This window comes from Hippopotamus amphibius, chromosome 5 (assembly GCF_030028045.1).
Source record: "Hippopotamus amphibius kiboko isolate mHipAmp2 chromosome 5, mHipAmp2.hap2, whole genome shotgun sequence".
Taxonomy (NCBI): domain Eukaryota; kingdom Metazoa; phylum Chordata; class Mammalia; order Artiodactyla; family Hippopotamidae; genus Hippopotamus; species Hippopotamus amphibius.
In genome coordinates this window covers 8,346,921-8,369,142 of record NC_080190.1, presented here as the reverse complement: position 1 = coordinate 8,369,142, position 22,222 = coordinate 8,346,921, and the positions used below count along the sequence as shown (strand labels likewise).

General features: G+C 45.2%; 1 protein-coding gene across 1 annotated transcript in view; it reads right to left on the bottom strand.

Annotated features, from left to right (window-relative positions):
* The window catches only part of CPXM2 (carboxypeptidase X, M14 family member 2), a 125,994-nt gene that overhangs the window by 88,801 nt on the left and 14,971 nt on the right, over positions 1 to 22,222 (bottom strand). Inside the window, exon 3 of the mRNA XM_057737399.1 lies at positions 8,658 to 8,767. Coding sequence (XP_057593382.1) covers positions 8,658 to 8,767 — 110 coding nt within the window. The remainder of the gene's footprint in view (positions 1 to 8,657; positions 8,768 to 22,222) is intronic.

Sequence of the window (22,222 nt, the reverse complement as noted above, 5' to 3'; positions counted from 1 at the left end):
GAAAGAATCTGCTCTGATCTGTCTCCCTCCTCCCTTCCTGCCTTTCATCGTCTCTCCACACACATCTTCTCTGCTTGTGCAGTGTGTGCTGTGTCCACTGAAGCCCTAACTCAGAATGACCCACACCCCCCGACTCCTAACTGTAGTGTCCGAGAGACAGTGTGACTGGCCTGCGTGTGGCTGGGCAGACAGCCCAGAGGGCCCATCCCCACGAAGCATCATTTGAGAAGGCACAGTTGGGCTGTGCCAGCTGAATGGGCGGGCACGAGGCCCCATAAGGGTGACTGCTGACACCCTTAGACTTCTCTAGGTCCTGCCAGGGCAGGGGCTGGAAGGTACCAGGGGGTGAAGAAGCCAGTGGTCACGGAGATGGGTCAGAAGATGGGGTGCCAGGGGAGACCACAAGCTGGTGAACACACCGAACCTCCTCACCAGGTGTCTCGGGGCCAAAGGGGACAGGAAGACAGACCTGTGGGCACCTGAGATGCAAAGAAAGGAGCACGGAAAACTCTACAGCCAGAAATCTTCAATGTGAGTCTCAGCTCCGCACTTACTAGCTGTCTGGCTAGGGCAGGTCAGTCAGCCTCTGACTTCAATTCCTTTTCTCTAAATCAAAGTTCCCCTCTGCATATACTGAAGATGAAATGAAGTATTAATTTCGTGAAATTTAGAAAGAGAGTAAAGAAAAATTCACATGCCAAGCGGAACAGAGTCCACTCCTGCACCAGGGAGTCAGTGCTTCCAGAATGGACAAGGATCCGCAGTCCAGGCATCTCTGCTACTCGGGGCTCCCTTGTCCTCGCTGCCCTGCTCTGCTCCTAGCTCTTCTCACTGCACTCACGTTCAGGATGCTTCCGAGAATGAGACCAGCACATCAACCTCCTTACGGCAAATTCTCACTTTGAACTTGCCAAAAGTCATCATTTAAAATATTCAGTCCTGTTATTCCCATAAAAATCCAAATACCCCAAATTCCAGCAACTTGGCATCAAAACACTGTGCCCCAGACTGTTTCTTGAAGCCAGATGCAGAACAGAATCCCTTTATCGGAACAAGCGCAACATTCCTGGGTTTGGAAACCATACCCACTGTGATGGTTTTTGCCTCTGCAGCACCCAGCACATAAATAGCCCCCAGTGAGGGCTTGCTGAGTCACACTGAGGTTTTGTCCAGAAGGAAATGGGAGGCTGACATGAAGAGAACTGGGATGGTGCGAAGGAAAAGACAGGCTTCGGGGTCAGAAGACCCCGGGTGCAGATGATTCCAGCAATAGGCAGGAGTGGGGTTTGCGTGGTGACGCCTGAGAAAACTGTGCTGCCCTGGGCGGCCCCCATACATTTCACACCAGGATAAACGTGGGGCACCAGGTGTCTCAGGGCCAAAGGGGACAGGAAGACAGGCCTGTGGGATGTGTCCGCGCTTGTGAACTTCAATACCAGAATAAAACTTGGTTCAGTGTTCTACAATCGACTCCCTGTGGGTGTATCTGAAGCCATGGGCATTGGCCATCTTCATGGCTTTACACCTCATTTCAGGTAAAAAGATGATTGGAACGTTGGCAGCAGATTCTAATAACAGCATCCAGGTGCTCTGTAGAATTCCTTGAATGGAATGACTTATAAGAGGAGCTCTGTTTCATTCCAGTGGTGCTGAGAAATGGCTCAGACAGATGCTATTATTATAACCAGACATTTCCTCATGAAAGAGGGCTAACATGTGAGGCAAATCATGGGCCACAGAGAGTCAAATGACGGTGTCCAGGCATCGCAAAGACATCTGGAGGTGTTAAGCCCCCCATGTGTTTTCTTGTGACCTCAAAACGCCAGCTTTTTCTTCAAAACTCTGATCGGAAGACCAGCTCTCTTACACTCCCGATTATAGGCAGGAATCACGGTGACATCCTGAGGTCCGGCTAGGCTCTCAGTATTTCATTTCTTCTGATCACATGTCAGGCTTATACTTACTGTAACTTTAGAGTCTTAAGAATGAGACCAAAACCCAGCCCTTTGAAATGGCAAGCGCTGCTATAAGCGGCTCAGGCTTTGCAGCTGAGAAAGTCTCCAGCATCACCATGGGGGTGGGATAAGTCACTCAAAGAGTAGCGCTGTCTCCATGCACTCCAATGTTCATCGCAGCACTATTTACAACAGCCAGGACATGGAAGCAACCCAAATGTCCATCAACAGATGAATGGATAAAGAAGATGCGGTACATATGGACAATGGAATATTACTCAGCTGTAAAAAGCAACGAAACTGGGACATTTGTAGAGACATGGATGGACCTAGAGACTGTCATACAGAGTGAAGTGAGTCAGAAAGAGAAAAACAAATATCGTATATTAACACATATATGCGGACTATAGAAAAATGGTACAGATCAACCCGTTTGCAAGACAGAAATGGAGACACAGATGTAGAGAACAAACACATGGACACCGCGTGGGGAGAGCGGGGAGGGTTGGGGGGGATTGAATTGGGAGATTGGGATACCAAATTGTACACTCTAAATATATGCAGTTTATTGTCTGTTAAAAAAAAAAAAAGAGAGAGAGAGGCAAAACAAAAAACAAAAAAGAGTAGCACTGTCTCTGACTCCACCTTGCTGAGTGTATGAGCCATGGAAAATCTCTCAGCATCCTTAGAGGATTCTGCCGGGACAGGACAGGTGACGAGCAGCCATTACATGGCCCACCTGAAAACAGGGTACCTCCTAAGACCAACCACAGGCAAAGGCTCCAAGTGTGATTTTAGAGGTCATTACTGACACTTTCTCTTTGAGACCTGGAATGTTAATTTCCAACCTTCCCATGACTGGTCCCAGGGCGGAAGAAGCCAATGATTGTTTCCAAAGATGATCACAGCCTCATAAGTGAGTTAGTATAAAAGGATCCTGGGCACACTGGCAGAATAATCCTGGGTGAGAGGACAAACCTTTGCTATCCTGCTGAACTGGATCTCTCCCCTGGATTCCTGAAGCTCTCTCGTGCCAGTGTATGTAGCAATGAAATGCAAACCTGGGCTTCTCCTCTAAGCTTATACTATTAAATTGACACAAGCAAAGCTCCACTTGCAAAAAAGAGAAGTTATAAGTTGAATTATAAGGTGCTTTTAGTCTTTCAAAGTCTTCTGCTTAAAATGAGAACAAAAGAATGCTACAGACTGAATACTTATGTCCCCTCAATATTCAGAGGTTGAAACCTAATCTCCAAGGTGATGGTATTAGGATGTGGGGGGCTTCGGTGGGGGGGGGTGACTAGGTTATGAGGATGGAGCTCTCTTGAATGAGATTGATGCTCTTATAAAAGTGACTCCACAGAGCTCACTCACCCCTTCCACCATGTAAGGGCACAGGAGAAAACAGTCATCTATGAACCAGGAAGCAGGCCCTTATCAGATGCCAAATCAGCCAGCACCTTGATCTTCTTGGTGACTTTCCAGCCACCAGAACTGTGAGAAATATATCTGTGTTGCTCATAAGCCACCTGGTCTATGGCATTCTTTTATAGCAGCCCCCAACGGACTAACACAGAGACAGGTGTTTCTGCTACAACGTGGCAAATGCAATTTAGTAAATGCTCATAGTCTGCAAAATCCTGCACTTATAAAAACTAAGTTCATAAGCAAAATAAGGTTTAAAATCTATGCAGCTCTGTAATCAGAAGAACAAAAATAAACAAATCAATTCAAAAAAACATCAGCACTGGTAAGGAGACGTTAAATTGCTTTAAAAAAATTTTTAATACAGTTATAACGATAGAATTTGACCTTAAAAAACCATGGTCAAAAAAAAGACAGCCTTCAGAATGGGAGAAGATATTTGCCAATGAAGCAACTGACAAAGGATTAATCTCCAAAATACACAAGCAGCTCATGCAGCTCAATATCAAAAACAAAAACAAAAACAAAAAACAACCAGCCCAATCCAAAAATGGGTGGAAGACCTAAACCGACATTTCTCCTAAGAAGACATACAGATGGCCAACAAACACATGAAAAGATGCTCAACGTTACTAACCATTACAGAAATGCAAATCAAAACCACACCAGTCAGAATGGCCATCATCAAAAAATCTAGAAGCAATAAATGCTGGAGGGGGTGTGGAGGAAAGGGAACTCTCCTGCACTGTTGGTGGGAATGTAAATTGGTGCAGCCACTATGGAAAACAGTGTGGAGTTTCCTTAGAAAACTAAAAATAGAACTACCATATGACCCAGCAATCCCACTACTGGGCATATACCCGGAGAAATCCATAACTCAAAAAGATATATGTACCACAATGTTCACTGCAGCACTATTTACAATAGCCAGAACATGGAAGCAACCTTAATGTCTATCAACAGATGAATGGATAAAGAAGATGTGGCACATATATACAATGGAATATTACTCAGCCATAAAAAGGAACAAAATTGAGTTATCTGTAGTGAGATGGATGGACCTAGAGTCTGTCATTCAGAGTGAAGTAAGTTAGAAAGAGAAAAACAAATACCATATGCTAACGCGTATATATGGAATCTAGGGATAAAACGGTACTGACGAACCCAGTGGCAGGGCAAGAATAAAGACGCAGACATAGAGAATGGACTTGAGGACACAGGGTTGCGAGGGGAAGCTGACACGAAGTGAGAGAGTAGCACTCACATATATACACTACCAAATGTAAAACAGATAGCTAGTGGGAAGCTGCTGCGTAACACAGGGAGATCAACTTGATGCTTGTTGATGACCTAGATGGGTGGGATAGGGAGGGGGGGAGGGAGACTCAAGAGGGAGGGGATATGGGGATATATGTATACATACAGCTGATTCACTTTGTTGTACAGCAGAAACTAACACAACATTGTAAAGCAATTACACTCCAATAAAGACCTGGAAAAAAAAAAAACAACACCACTGTCAAGTCAGTATGATGAAAGGGGTTGTAAGGAAGAATGGAAGCTGCTGGGCTGTGGGCACAAAGGCTAAGTGGACAAAGGACCTGAGCGGTAGCATCCGAGGACAGAGCACGTGGCCACCCTGAGCCAGAGCAGCACAGAGTGATGCGCACCGTGGACAGGACTGAGTTCTTCTGAGGCTTCTGCCCGCAGCTGTGTTGATGGTCCCCTGGGGTCGGGGCTGGTGCCTGGTCCCACAAAACACTGATGTACTGGCAAAAACGGTACATGAACAATGCTACTTCTGAGTCGCAATGACATCATTCCGTATTTGTCAATCGCATATGAGCAAATCTGCAATAACAAAACACCAAGATGGCCAACCAGCCTGCACCACCCCATCCCCTTCAAGGAGACTTCACGGCAGCCACGGGGCTCTTGGCATCGCAGCAGCCCCCCAGGAACATCTAAGAGGCACATATATATGTGTAGAGGCAGCGCAGACGCGGTGCAGGAATCTCAGGAAAACAAGATTCACACGGCCTGGGGAGGGTGACCCCTGAGTAAATCAATGTGAGATAAACGTCAGAAAGGAGACTTGTCCATGGTTTAATCACCATCCAGGGGGGGCCTAGAATGCGTGAGCTGTTGGCTGGGACAGTTTTATGGGGTCGTTTGGAGCAGCAGCTCTAGGTTTAAAGCAGCTTGGAGTCACATCCTGCCTCTCTTAACCAAGTTACTCTACGGATCCATGTGGCTGTTTTCTATGAGACAGAAGTAATAATAATAATAGTCCTTGCCTCACGTCAAGGAATAAATGAAATAATGCAAGTAAAGCACTCAGCACAGCACCAGGAACGATCCGAGCTGCTTCCTGCTCTCCTTCTGCTGGAGACTGAGGCATCTGGAGGACAGGGAATAAACGTGAGCTTTTCTTCTTGTCTCTGCTAGGGCTGCCCAGTTCTGGTACATAAAGGGCACTTTGCGATGGTCAGATGAGTGAGTGGATTTTAATGTGGCACGAACGTGGCATTTGAGAATTGCTGAGGACAATTCTCTTTCTTCCTCCTTTTGATCCTCACATTTCGAGAAGTTAAAGGTGAGCATCTTGCCTAAAGCCTCTCAGCTCCTTAGCAGGAGGACCAGGGAGCAGGCTGAGCCTGCGTTCTGGGTGGACCACGTTCACGCCCCTGGAGCCTGACCAGCAAAGAGCTGGAGTGACCTCGCTCGCATCCTGCACTAAGTGCATTTAAATATGGTTTCTAATTCCGATGCCTTGCTGTTTCTCACACATAAAATCCCATTAGCTCGACACGCCCACCAAATACTCAGATGTGAGACAAGATGTGGTTATTTTTAAACTGCATTCAAACTGCCTGTGTGGGAAGCGGCATTTTGGGGCACCTGTGGCGGTGGAATCATGCCTCACGTGGCACTGATTCTGGAAAGTGGGCCCCACCAAAGGGTGTCCTTAAAGCTACCGAACAAAAGCAGAGGAGCAAGACCATCTAGGAAATGTTTTAAAATTATAAATCACCCCATTTCACTGCTCAAGGAATCCTGTAGGACCTGGGATGCCTGTGTTTGTGATGAGGCAATGGAGGCTCAGAGACGCGAGATAATGATTCCAAAAGTCCCAAAATCTAGATGTGTCAAGGCCAAGGTCTGAACTCAGCCTGCCTGACTGGGCTGCACTTGGCCTGTCCACTCTGCCCATGGAGTTCCCAACTGGAAGCACACGACCCCCATCCTCCGCCCCCACCCCACAAATTTAGGACTAACTGGGCCTCTCCATCTCTGACCGGAAGTGTAGATAAAGGTGAACACTTCCTCTTTAATGAAGGATAACTTCATTTTTAGAGAAAGAATCCAAGGCACCAGATGACAGCTCCTCTAAGCAATGAGGGAAGCAGCCCCGCACCCATTTGGATGCAGCCCTGCTCGGGTCTGACTTTATTTACTTGAAGGACTGCAGCCCGTGCAGGGTGCTGGAGGCACTCGGACTATTAACAGGTCCTCCTGTTCAAGCTTTGAGAGTTCATGCTCTGGTAAAACAGTGTCCAGCTGTACACACACCCAAATGTTTCTTAGCAGCTGTTATTAAAAAAGAAGAACGAATATTTTAAACCAACTTTACATTTCATGAAAGTTCTACCTGAATTCTTCTGTACTGAAAAGTGGTGATGGTTGAGTGGTTTGAAAGCCTATTTGATGTGGTCAAGAGGAGGGAAGAGATGCTTGGAGTCAGTGCTCCACTCAGATGTCCCCCCGCCGAGCCCAGGGGCTCCCTGGAAGGGGCTCGTCCGCTCTTGTCCAGTTCCCAGCACAGCAGCCGCCCAGAGCATGTTTACAGTGACCACTGGGGGAATGAGGTGTCAGCTCTGCCACTTGGAAGCTGTGAGCCTTGAGTGCAGACTTGCTGACTCCACATCATGGGCACGACAGGACCACCTCCCTCCCAGGAGGCTGGCTGAGATGCTGCATGTGCCCACGGGCTTGGAAACCACACCCACTTATGGATCAGCTGGGGAAAGAAAACTAAAATATTAGGGAACCACACTCTTGGAGAACCACACAGGCCGGCATGGGATCAAATGCTAAGTTGAGAAGGGGTGGATCAGCTGGAGCTGAAGCAGGAGGGAAAAGGCATCCGAGATGGGCTGGCAAAACAATGCCCCCTTTCCAACAAAGATGTCCACGTGCTAATCCAAGAACCCATGAGTGCTCAAGGTTACGTGACAAAGGGAAATGAAGGTTACAGATGCAGCTAAGGTTGCCTGGGATGAGGAGATGGTCCCGGACTCTCCAGGTGGGCTCAATGTACTCGTAAGGGTCGTTAAAAGTGGAAGAGGGAGGCAGAAGGAGAGAACCAGAGAGATGGCAGCAGGAGGAGGACTCAATCTGCCATTGCTGGCTTAGAAGAAGGAGGGTGCCACGCCCAGAGAATGTGGGCGCCTCTGAAAGCTGGAACAAGGAAAGAAACGATTCTCCCCGAGCCCCTCCGGAAGGAATGCAGCCCTGTGATACCTTGATTGGGGCCCAATGAGATGTCTGTCCTCCAGAGCTGTGAGAGAATAAATCTGTGTTGTTTACATGGCTACACTTATGATGTGTTGTTAGAGCAGCACGAGGACGTGATATCACGGATGAACCTGGGTTTACACTGCTTGGGCGGGAGCTGCAGGCAGGGGGCCTGCTTGGGAAAAGGCCTGCAGCCAGGAAGCGCATGGTGCACAGAGGGCGCCCAGAGGAGCCCACCTCCCAGGAGCAGGACCTTGACAGACCCAAGGGCCAAGGTTACGGAGGCCTTTAGGCAGGGAGGTCAGACAGGATGAGCACCACTAAGGGTCTGACCTGGTGGAACACGATGGCAGGAGCCACAGAACAGCCTGGAAGAAGTACGTGGGGTGGAGGTGAGAAGCATTGGCAGGGAGGCAAGAGGGGACAAAGGCCACTGCCTGCCCACGGCCACAGGGGTCCAGCGTTCTCTCCTGCCCTTTTCTCACAGGTCAATCGCATGAGGCAGCCTGACCTGGGCCCAGGAAACAGCGGTCATCCTTTTTACTAACTAGTCTCTGGGGAAGGCATGTACGCTGAGTCTCGGGGCTCATTCTCTATAAAACGAGGATTCTGCAGCAAGACCCGTCATGAGAATTAGAGCTAATTTGTGTTAAATGCCAGGCACGGAGCCTGCCCTGAGCCCAATGAACCATCGCCATGTGTGTGGCCAGAGCACCCAGCCCTGCAGCCAGAACCCTTCCCAAGGTGTCGGCACAGTACCTGGATGTTGAGTCTCCCCCGATGCGCCCCTAGGCCATAGCGCTTTGAAGTGGATGCGTGGAGCTGGAAGTCTGTGATTTTTAAGGTTTCCAGACCAAGAGGTGGGCAACCTGGAAAGGACAATGCTTATTAAAAACCAGGACAGATGCTGACAGAAATGAACTTCTGGTCTGCTAAATCTGGCCACGTGTTTCTCTGTCTTTCCCCTGAACTCCCGCTCAGCACGGCAGCCCCGCTTGCTGGTATGCCCCGTGTTTCCGGACAAATGCTGTCCATTCAATTATCGACACTATGTCAATTTTCTTTCTTGTCGGCATTTCCTTTCTGGGTGTTTTTGCTCTGATATTCCTTCTGTCTGATGCTGTCCATGCTACTGTCTGAGGCTGTTTCCAATTAAGGATCCTTCCGCAGTGTGACTCAGCCAGGGAGAGTTATTGGTTAGAAATTTCAGAACGATTCCGTGGCTGAGCTCTGCAAATTAATCAGAACTTGTTGATTTTGCTTCAGCAACCCTGGCCTTGTGTCATACATACTAATAAGCAGAGCAATAGAAATAGGAAAAAAAAAAAACCCTATTGTCTTCCATTCCTGGCAAAACTGGTAATTTTGAGAATGGCTACTCAACACAGTTTGGTCCAAGCTGCCCCTGGACTAAGATGCTGGCACTTGGGCAGGCCCTTGGCCATCATCCCAATCCAGCCCATCGTCCCTACAGCTAAGAGCTTTAACAGCAGCCCTGGAGCCAGATCCCAGGCCTCCTGACTCCTGGACTGCTGTTCTCACCACCCACCCTGCCATGGGGCTGGAAATCTCCAAGTGGTGCTACCTTCTTCAAATCTGGCCCTGGGGAAAGAAAATAAACACTCAGGAGTAGAAGTCAACAAAATCTACTTCTATGAGAAGTATTAGAAATTTCTAATGTAACAGAGGCAAATTTTAAAAACCCTATGGGTCACTGTTAAGGTTGGAGTGCCCCCGGGGATCACGGGGATACCTGGGGACAGGGGCACCTGTCCATCTACGACAAACCTATGCAGGGAAAAGGCCTTTCTGGTCCTGGGAGGCTGGAGGGCCCTGGCAAGACAGCGGCCGCAGGGGATGCTCTGTGGGCACCAGGTAGAAAGTCTGCCCAGGGGCTGCAGCCAGCGGAATTGAGACCTGCCAGCACCTGAGGCACCATGGAGTCTTCCCCTTGAGTTCTCAGAGGAGGAAACCGAGGCCCTGAGACCTGAGGTGAACCATCCAAGGCGTCCCAGCCAGCGGCAGAGCCGCGCCTCAGATCCCAGTCTCCAGATTCTAAGCTCCAGCTTTCAAACGGTGCCACGCTGCTCCCCTGCCCACATCTGCCGGGAAGCTGTCTGGACTGGCACAAGGAGGCAGAGGTACTGGTGCCCAGAGAGGTAAAGAGCACGCGAGAGGAGGTGACGATTCCGCTGGCACCTGCCTGATGCTACCCGAGGATTCAGAAAGCTTCAGGTGGCCCCATGATCACTCTCAAGATTTTTGGCAGGTCTACTCAACACCCAAAATAAGCAAAATAAGCTGCCTCTCCTCCTTGGACTCACTCGCAATGTAGAACAATACCACACGGGAAAGAAAATGACACAGGATGATTAAGACACCCGGCCAGTGCTCAAGACCACCTCTTGGTCCTTGAGGGGACATCTGTAGCACTTCAGCCGCTCAGCTGCTCTCTGGACTTTAACACAGTGGGGGACGGCTGCTAACACAGCCCCAAAGGCAGTAAGCAGCCACAAAACCCACAGAATGAATCAGCCACCTTCAAGGAAACCTCCGTATCTTCAAAACGGGAACTCCAGAAGCGCAGAGAGGACAGGAAGGGGGCAAGCGGTCCCATACCAGCCACAGTCCCTGCCTTGTCCACGAATTCTAAGAGATGAGAGAGTGACAACCACACTAACACGAGACCTCTCACTGGCAACTCCTGCGTCCAAGGGCTGAGGAAAAGAAATGAGACTCTAGAACCCACTATCTGTCAACAGTCAAAAGGGCATCTTCAGACCGATGCTTAGAAAATTTAACCCCCTCCCATCAGAACCTCAGATTCTTGCTGAAAATACTACTGGAATAATGTGCCAGAGACACACAGACACACAGACACACATACACACACACACACACACCATGCAGTACAATAAGCTCAGTGCTCTGTGCAGTGACTCGCCCAAAAAGAGCCCAGCGCACTCTACCCACCAAAGAACTCCAAAAGCAATGCAGAGGTGAAGCAAGAAACTAGAATTCCTTTGGTTTTAAATTCTCAAAGATACATCCGGCCCCGGCCCAAAGAGCAGTCAATCACAATACCACTTCCCAACAAGCAGCACTTTTCTCCATCTTTAGAAAACAGTACTGAGGAAGCCAGGGGTGCTGCTTCAAGGACCAAGCAAATGGAGGAGACACAAGTGTTTCAAAGCTTCATTTAAATCTCTGCAATCAGAAAGTCAAAAAGGCCAGGCAGCGCGACGGCACCCTTGTTGGAGTGTAATATGTTGGTATTATAATCAAGATTATAATGTCAGTTGAGGAGATAATTACTAGGTTTAAAGAGTGCTTGAAATCAATGGGAAACTCATTCCCAGGTCTTCACCCCTCCCCTGTGTTCTAAGTCCCCAGCCAGGCAGTGGCTCTGGCAGTAACTCAGGCAGGACTCAGCTTCTGGGCCATGCCGTTCCAACAACAGCCCCTGAGCAGCCCCCCACACAGCTCCCTGCTCCTCCTCCAAAACAAACAAAACCCTTTATCATCAAATCACATGTTTGCTATTTCTAAGAGGAAAAAGACTCTAATCCTGAGAAGCATGTGGGTGAAGAGAACATGAAAAAAAAATGTGAAAAGAACACTTCAGGAAAATATTAATTAGAGACGGGAGATGTGTCATAATCTGGAGAGAAGAGTGGCAGTCATCAAAGATGACTCGACTTTTCTCTTCCAGGCAGCGTGGCGGAGAACAGCCTGTGTTGCACGGGGCACTGCTTCCCAGGCCGGGGCTCTGTTCCCTGGAGGTGGGCGAAGAGGGGACCCTCCGCCTCATTCCACACCTCCCCTCCGACAAGTGCACACAAGCGCACACGCGTGTGATTAATCTGTCCCTGGCTAAGGCTTGCTGCACTGCAGCCACTTTACAAAATGGACATGAGCACTATAGCATATATTTATTGTTCTCTCCACCATCGATGACCCTATGTGCACACCAGCTCGGTAACAAATCAGAAGTACTCGTGGCATTTAGTTGTGTGACCTAGAAGTCACGGGGCGCGGTCAGAACACAGTGCATAAAGTGGAATTCTGAATCAGAAGCACCGATCTCAACACCCTACCCCCAGTGCCCTAACTCTGTCTGGAGGGGAGGCTGTGATGAGAGTCAAGTCATGGAAATGTTTTCAAAAGGGCAGTGACGGGCTTCCTAGGTGGTGCAGTGGTTAAGAATCCGCCTGCCAATGCAGGGGACACAGGTTCGATCCCTGCTCCAGGAAGATCCCACATGCCACGGAGCAACTAAGCCCTTGTGCCAAAAAAAAAAAAAAAAAAAAAGGGCAGTGACTTGGGGAGCAACGGCAGCAACCACCATGAGCCAGACCCTCTGAAGACCCTTTGTCATTTAATCTTCATAAGGACCATGAGAAAGGGCCCTACCAACCCCATTTTACACAGAAATAAACACAGACTCAAAGAGGCTTACCGAGTTAAGCAGCTTTTAAGTGTCTGTGGGAGAATTTGAAAATCAAGTGTGACATAAAATCCCAGGCACAAGTCTTTACGCCACCTCCTTTTGACTTCGAAACTCAACAGTGTGATACAAATGCAAGTTGCGTGGTGGCATTTGGGGTCACATTGAAGACAGGAAGTGGAGCTGGGACAGGCGTCGCCAGTTGGCAGAGGGGAGCTCAGAGTCCAAGGCCTTCTGGCCAGCTGTGATCTCTGCTGGAAACAGAGCAAAGAATTCTCCAAGACCTCGAGCGCACTGCCAGGGGCAAGCTCACAGCCACCCTGAACTTCTGTTTTCACGGTTGCCTATAAACCGAATAGCTCTGACTTAGGACATTCTTTCCTTCGCCTTTCTGAACTTGACATTCCGTTTGATCAGTGAGAGTGTGGAGGCCCTTCCTGGTGCCCTGGAGAAAGTGTTTGCAGTGGCTCTTTGCCTGTCTCAGAAATCGATGGCTTCCCAGAGGGCACGCCTCCCTTCTGGGTCTTGCAAAGGAGCTAATCCCAGACTTATCTAATTGCCCTTGGAAAGCTCTTCCCTCACTTCTGGACTCCTCCAGGCAGCAGTTCTCACCCTGACCTGACATCAGAATCTTCTGGGGAGAAAAAAAGATGAGCAGACCCCTCCCCAGAGACTCTGATCTGCGGGAGTGCAGAGGGGCCCAGGCCCTAGTCTAAAGCTCCCCAGTGAATCTTCCGAGACCCTCAGAACCCGGTAAGACCACGCAAACTCAGGATTCTCCTTCCCGGGCCCCAGGGGGTCGGGCGGAGGAAACGCTCAGGAAAATGGGCATCAGCCCTCACTGGCGGAAGTCGCTCATGCCTGGAGCCTGCCCAGAGCCGTGAGTAATCAGAGGCCCCGATCGGGGATCAGTGGTGGCCTCACTTGCAAAGCCTCCAGAGACCTCCTCCCCCCAACACCCAGCCCTCTCATCCTACCCACCCCCACCTAAAAAAGTACAAACCGCACTGCCGATGTCCCAGGGCAGCAACTACGAGTTCTCAGCATTGATTTCCCAAAGCTCAATCAGTGTTTCCTGCGTAAATGAATGAATTTGTATTACAACCCAATATAACTAATAATCACTATGTCTGCATCGTCATGGAAACTTAATAGTCTATTCTTTACACATCGCTTACAAAGCCAAGAAAGGAATTATTGATTCAAAATAGCATTTCTCAAACCTCAATCCCTTGCTTACCATCTTCATGGTTTTTTCCATGCACTATTAATTAATTACTATTAATTAATTTTTGTTTTAGTCAAGTAATTTTAATGGAAATATGTTAATGTCAAAAGAAATCTTATTACTACAAGACAACATAGAAAAATATATTCATGACCCTGGGGTAGGTTCAAAAAAACAGTTTAAAGATGAACAAAACTACTAAAGGAAGATATTGATGACTGACCTATATTAAATTCAAGAAGATCTCAAGAGACACGATTACTAGAATGAATAGGTAAGCCAGAGTGCAAGAAGGTATTTACTCTTCATGTTAATAACCAAGGACTCACGTCCGCAATATTTTTAAGAAAAGCAAACAAAAAACCATCCTATAAATTAGTAAGAAGAACGAGGAGCAGGAGAGCTGAAGGGTCATTCACAAAAGAAGAGGTCTTAATGGTGAGTAAGCATTAGACATTCGCTTTCAGGAAAATGCAAATTAAGACCACAATGAGCTACCAGGACACACCCATGAATACAAACACAGCTAGAAAGACACTACCAAATGTGGGTGAGGAAGCGAAGCAACATTGATGGCACGAGAGTTAACAGATACAACCAATTTGGAAAACTCTCCAGGACTATTCACTACAGACACTCATGCCCTATGACCCAGCAATTCTACTTCTACACCCAACAGAAACACGGTCATACGTACGCAAGAATGACCCTAGCAGAACCACATGTAAGAGCCAAAAACTGAAAACAATGCAAATGTCCACTAATATAAGAAGGAATAAATTGTGGGACAGTCATGCAATAGAAAATTATAAACTAATGAAAATAAACGCGCCACAGCTCTACACAACATGGCTGAAACTCACAAACAAAATACTGAGTGAAAGAAATCAGCCACAAAGAGAATACAATGTGTGATTCCTCGAATATAAGTTCAAAACAGGCAAAAATCATCTCTGATGGTGGTCATCTGTGAGGAGGAGCAGGAGGAAGGCCTCAGAGGTTCTGGTCATGTTCTATTTCTGATCGAAATGACAGTTATGATGATGCATTCACATTACATGGGAGTCGTGTAGGTGACAACCAATGAGGTATATATACCCTTGTGATTTCTAGACTTTTCTGTATGCATGGTACACTTCAAACAACAATAATTTTTAACACTCAGCTTTTCCTGACTACAGATGAGTGGTTGCTGGGAGTTAGGGACCGGGGGAGGGAGGGTGTGGCTATAAAGGGGTAGCACCAGGAAGCCATAGGGTGGTGGAACTGTCCTATATCTGCGGTGTTTATTTCCATGAAACTGCACGTGGTACAACTGCACAGGACTATGTATACACATACACACACACACACACACACACACACATGCACGTGCACGTGTAACTGGTGGAATCTGAACATGCTTTGTGGATTGTAGCAGTGTCAACGGCCTGATTTTGTCATTGTAGCAGTTACCCAAAATGCCAGCACTGGAGGAAGCAGACTGAAGGGTGCACAAGACCTATTTGTTTGCAACTTCCTGTGGGTTGCAAATTATTTTGAATCATTATTTTGAAATAATAATTTCAAAATAAAATGTTTTTTAAAGGGATCTTAAAAGGGAAAACCTTCTCATAATGTGTTCAGGGTTAGTTACTGTAACTCATAAAGTCACCAGTTGTGTGAAGGCATCATAGACTTTGGGGAACTCTAGCTTAAAATTTTTCAACCTCTCCCAAACTCATCCTAAAAACCTATGAAGGTACAGATAAGGAAAAACTCCCAACAATGCTTCAACCTAATGCCAGAGGTGGAAGAATATTCACCACATGTGAGTCTGATGGAGACAGCTGAGAAGAAAAATAGAGGCGACCAGAGGAGGGACAGAAAAACCCTTCACCCCCCTCCTTGCATGCCTCCATTTTGGAACCCAGGGTCTGCAGCAACTAGAAAATTGGACATCTACCTCTAAAGCCCAGATGTGGCTTTCTGAGATAGCAAGGTGCTCTGCTCTTCCCCCAGCCAAGTTTCTACAACTGTTTGGAGCAGAAATTCTTAAAACACAACTGGACAGGATGGGGGAGGTGTAACAGTCTGACAGTATGACAAGAAGAACACTGATAACCGCATATGAAGGTAACCACAGATCCCCATGAAACCCATCAGATCAGAGTGTATGTATAAGAACCAGAAGTGAGGGGAGAAATTGGCACCTCAGAAGAGCAAAAATATGTAAAAGATAAAAGGCTACTAGAAAGCAGAAACTGTTCTGGGGATTTTGCATGTTAACCTCATCAGCATCTGTGGATTTGAGGAAGGGCTTAGACTGTTCCCAGGGAAGAAATCTGATTGGATGTTGCCTCATTCAAAGATGAGTAAGGAACAGACACTAATGTTTAGTCTGTGAGGAACAAAAATTCCACCAGAAGAACATTAAAAGAGGTACACCATCCAAAGACTCCAAAAGAAATAACGTGATTTGATGTACTAACCAAGAAAATGTTTTCCCATAAATTGTTCATCCTATAAGTGCAAGAGACATGGCCTCTACTTACCATGAAAAGGATATGCTGGGAAAAAAAAGATAGAAAAATATTTAAAACAAGCCAAACACCAAGAAAACTAAAAAATCCAAAGACAGAATTAAAACCTACAAGGAAAGAGCTACTATTCTGAACCAAGCTCTTTGCCAATGCAGTAGGGAAAAATAAACAAAAGCCTTAAAACATGGAAAGGAAAAAGAAAATTGTCATTATTTAGCATATATTGATTTTGTACCCAAATCCAAGTTAATATACGAATAAATTTATAATTAATAATAATTTAGCAAAGTTGCTGGGTATAAAATCAACAAAGATCAACTGTACTCCTGTACACTAGCAATAGAGAATTAGAAAACTGAATTTAAAAGCATCACAGGATATCAATTATCTAAGAATAAATCTACTTAAAAATGCGCAAGACATATATTTTGAGATATATTTTAAAAGATCTAAGAAATACAGAGACATACATGTTAGTACATTAGAAAACTCAATGTAAATGTGTAAATTCTCCCCAAATTGATTTTCCGGAATTAATGCAACTCTGATCAAAATTCCAGAAGAGTTTTTAAAGAGCTTGACTACGTGGTGTAAATATGTGTGTGTGAGTACACACATTTTCAGTGGGTCAATAATAATCAAAACTTTGGAGGAAGAACAAAGTTCTGCTCTATCAGATATCAAGATTTATCATAAAGCTATCATAATTAAGAGAGTGAGATACTTTATGTATGGGTAGAAAAATGAATTAGTGATAAAGAAGAGAACTGGGAGGTTGAAAACAAAGTCAAGCATATATGGAGACTTGATACCCAACACACAGGGGCAGCACTGCAAAACAGTGGGGAAACAATTATTATTCCATTTGGGCCCTTACAGGAAAAAAAAACTAAATTGAACTTCAATCTCATATCACAAACAAGCAAAATCCATTCCAAGTATATAAAGACCTAAAAGAGAAAGAGAAAAAAGGAATTAGAGAGCTTTAGAAAGTAGTATAAAATGTCTTTCTGGCTTTTATAAAAGGAATTTCTTAAAGAAATCACAAATAGTAGCAACCAGAAAGAAGACTGATATATCGGACTACATCACAACTAAGAATTTCTATTTATTACAAGAGCCCATAGGAACAAAAATTAAGTCACAGAAGCAAAGAACATATTTGCTACAAACATTATCAACTCAGAGCTCATACTCAGAATGGATAAATCTATAAGGAAAAAAATTGAACTGGGATTTTACCCAAAAAAGATATTTAAATGACAAATAAACATATGAAAAGATGCTCAACTTCATTAGTAATTAGCAAATGCCAATGAAATCACGAGTTACCATTATACACCCGGTAGTTTGGCAAAATATTAAAGTCTGATCATATAGCAGTTGTTCAGGATGTGAAGCCATGGCAGCCCCACACCATGCTGATGGGAAATTAGGATGAAATGGCCAATGAGGAAAACAACTGAGCATTTGTTCAACAGTCAAGTTGAACCCAGTCATTCCATGCCGAACTGTATACACACCAAGAGAAACTCAAGCCCGTGGGCACCAAGATGTGTATGCAAGAATTTTCACTAGCAGAACTTTTCATAAAAGACAGAAATTGCAAATGAGTCACACATCCTTCAACATTAAAATGGATAAAGAAATTTCTGTGTATTCCTATGATGGAATGAAAATGAATGAACCAAACAAGTATAACACTGATAGAAAGATACAAGACACGACTGAATAGACACAGTATAATTTCACTTATATAAATTCCAAGAACAGGCCAAATGAATTCACTTAGAAATGCAAACATAAGTGGTAAAATTATAAAGAAAACGGAGGAAATGTTAACAAAGTTGGGATAGTGGTACCTCTAGAGTTGAAGGGATGGAGATGTGATAAGGAGATTGATGATGCTCTTCTTCTTGACCCAGGTGATGGTTACATAGGGATTGGTTTTATAACTATTTGTTAACAGAACATATATGTTATGGACTTTTTCTATATGTATGTTTTCCTTCACAATAAAAGTAGGAAATATTCTACACAAAGCAGTACGAGCAGAAATACTAACGCAGAAACTCATATCAGTGATGTGGTAACAAATGTGTAAAGATACCAGGATGTGTATTTAAAGGCAAAAAAAAAAAACATGAAAACAAATTTAAAAAAGGAGAAGTAACACAATTTTTTTGTGGATGCGGTACTATAAGAGAGACAAAACTCCTTATAAAACTAAACATACTCGGATGGAAGATGCCTTAGAGGACTGGAGCGGGGAGGGTGGGGGGGACTCGAGGGGGGGAGTCAAGGAAGGGAGGGAATACGGGGATATGTGTTAAAAAAAAAAAAAAACAGATGATTGAACCTGGTGTACCCCCAAAAAAATAAAAAAAAAAAAAACTAAACATACTCATCATATGATCCAGCAGTCATGATCCCTGGTATTTACAAATATGAGCTGAAAATTTATGCCCACACAAAAACCTGCACATGAATATTTATAGCAGTTTTATTCTTAATTGCCAAAATTTGGAGGCAACTGAGATGTCCTTCAATAAATGAATAAATAAACAAATGTATGTGGTACAGCCATATAATGGAATATTATTCCATGATCAAAAGAAATGATCACACAAGCCATGTGAGAAGACATGGAGGAACCTTAAATGTAAATTGCTAAATGAAAGAAACCAATCTTGGACTTCCCTGGTGGTCTCGTGGTTAAGACTGGGCTTTCACCACAGGGGACACAGGTTTGATCCCTGGTCAGGGAACTAAGATCCCACTTGCTGTGTGGCACGGCTGGAAAAAAAAAAAAAGAAGAAAGAAAGAAAAAAAGAAAGAAACCAATCTTTAGAGGCTACATACTGTATGATTCCAACCATATGACAGTTTGGAAAAGACAAAATCTGGAGACAGTGGTTTCCAGAGGTTTGGGGGAAGGAGGAATGAACACAGGAGACTTTTAGGGCAGTGAAGCAATTTTGTATTATACGTGGTAGATACGTCATTGCACCTTTGTCCAAATCCACAGAATGTTCAACAAAGAGTGAACACTAATGCAAACTTTAGACTTTAGTTAATAAGAAGGTATCAATACTCTTTATCGGTTGTAACAAATGAACCACATGAATGCAAGGTGTTACTAATAGTGGAAACTAGAGCAGGAGGGGAGGTTTATGGGAATTCTGCACTTTCCTCTCATTTTTCTGTAAATGTGAAACTTCTCTAAAATAAATGAACAAATAAGTTTCCAAAAGAAAATATATGAATGGAGTGATACCTTGAAAAATAAAATTTATCAATATGAACTCAAAAGAACAGAAAACCTGATAGATCAAGAACCATGAAAGAAAGTAAAGAATTACCCAAGAATTTCCTCTATGGAAAGTGCCCAGCTTAGATGAATTTACAGCCTAGTTCTTTCAAACTTTCAAGGAATAGATCATTCTATGTTCCTACATGGTTCCAGGTCTTTAAAAAAGATAATCCAGGCTTAAACAAAAAATTTAAAATTGCTATATTGCGTCTTTAATGTCACACAAAATCGATTTTTTAAGTCAAAAAGTAGTATTTGTCATAAAGAAAGGTAATACACAATCGGAAAAAAAAAAACAAAAAAACAATTCTCCAGGAAGATGAAACAATTTTAACCTTGTAGGCGTATGCTAAAGGGAACACCTCCTTGCTCCTGGATTCCACGAGGAGGGATGGATGGTCCTGAGGGGTGTTCTGTGCTTCTCTCTGCCACCTGACTCCCTCTACCCTCAGGGTAACCTGTCTGACTGGTACACAGGCACCGATAAACGGCCCATGTAGTTCAGCTCTACCCTCGCCGCCTCTCTCTTGGAAGCAGGATGCGGTCGCGGAGCATGGTTTCACTTTTCCTCACGGGCTCTGCTCCTCTTGGGGGAGCACTGCCCCGGTCTAGAGCTGCCTGCAGCTGGAAGCAGGGATGCCCACACTTTTGGGGTTCATTTTCACCCGTTTGGTTCTCATGTCAAGACATGTCTTCCAACTTAGCCTCTATCAGAAGAAAGATGGCCAGTGCCCCAGTGAATGACTGATAGGAAGCTCATTCAATGGGAGCTAATAAGGTGACAGTAACTCTTACTGAGCATTTACTATGTGGCAGCCACTGCTGTAAGTGCTTTGTTCAAGTCATATTATTTAACACTTATCCCAGCCCGATGGGTATGTCCAATTATTATCCCCCTTTTATATTTGAGAAAATTGAAGAACAAAGAGGTTAAACAACACACCCAAGGTCAGACAGCTAGTAAGCCAAGGACTGGGCTTTGATCTCCCCTCAGTTTGCTTTCAGAGTTCTTTACTGCACTCCACTGCAATGTATCAATAGAAGGGCCCTCGTTCTTCATATATAAAGAGTTCTTATAAGTCAACACACATACACAAACACACAGCCTAATAGAAAGTGGGTGAAAGCTGGTAAAAGCATGAGTTGGTATAAACTTTTCCAGAAGGCAGGGATCATGTCTGTGCAGTTCCTCCTCAAGGAAACAAGCCCAAGGAGTAGGTGAGCAAAGCCATGGACACCAGAGTGCAGTGCAGAATTGCCCAGAGCAGGGAAGATCTGGAAATGAGGTGAACATTAAAAAACACAATGATAGACACGAAGCCATCATAAAATGGAAAATATGTTATGTAATGTTGTAAAAGAATAATTGATGATGAGAAAGTAATAGCATATTAAAGGAGAATAGAAGGTTACCAAACAAGACTAGTTCAATTTTGCAAAAAGCGTCTGTGTGGTCTACACACATACCTGCGTACCCATGATGTTGTTCTCGTACAAACACACACACACACACAGACACACACACACACACACACACACACACACACAGAAACGACTGCAGAGACAGACTCCAAAATGTTGACTGTGGCTATCTCCTGGAACAGAAGACTGTGGATTCCTTTAATTTTCTTCTTTGCACTTTTCTATTTCTTCCAAATATTCTACAAGGTGCATGCACTATTTTCATAGTTCAAAATGTTTAATGAGCCAGTAAAGAAATCAACTTTAAAACAACTTCTACTTCAAGTGGGTTATATTTCTTTTTTTTTAAGTTTTAGCAAACGACAAGGTAAATTAGATGTTTGTTCTAAATCCATCCAGAGTCAGCAACGTAGAATAAAGAGGGTTTATACACAGAAGCTCTGAGAAGATGGAAAGAAGGCTGACAGTGTCATAAGAACGAAACCCCAAGAGCAACGAGAACACAGGTACTGGCCTCCGTCATGAGGATTCACAGGTGCTGCAGCACTAGAATCCCTCCTCCAGTGACAGACTAGTGTGACCTTGGTCACGCAGACCGCAGTTGGGTCAACTGGGTGACAAAAAAGAATGGAATCTTTTAGTGCCACCAAACCAGTGCTACTGACACACCAGAGCTCTGTTCCCTGACTCCCTGTCTGGGAGGTGTTTCTAGGCCGGCAAGTCCACTGTGGCCCTGGGCTGCCCACGCGGTGCCCATCACCACACTCAGTGTGCCGTCTACTGCAGACAGTGCGAGCGCAGGGCCCCTGATCAGACCCGGTAAAGACCCTGCCACCACAAAACCACTGGAGGAACAAAATAAATCTCTCCAAAGTGCAAGAGGCTAGCAAAACTTCAAGGGACACAGGTTTCACTTTAGAGACTGAAGAATACCTTTTCAGACGTGTGAGACAGAGCTGAAAGTAGAGAAGATAGCAGGATGGAGGAGCCCTGGGTTTTCCAGTTTCTGCATCTTTCAGGTTTCCTAACCAAGGCTTGCCCAAGAGAGTGGTGGGACTCTGTCCCAATTCCCACCCCTTGCTTCCCGTCTCACTTCCAAAGGAGTCTGAAATACAGATGTGATCCTTTATCACAACAACTGGCGGGGCAGCGGAGACCATGTTGGCCCCGCCTCCTCCTGAATCAGGAATCCAGGATTCACCCCACTCCCCCCACAGCTGTGCCAGACATCTGGGGAATGACCCAGCTGAGCCCCAGAGAGCCATCTGGCCCTGCAACAAGGGGCAAGGCTCACAGCAAGGGCCTGGATGAAAAGCCAAACTGTCTGTGATACAAAGGAAAACTGTCATTTCTCTCTCTCTCTCTCACACACACACACACACACACACACAC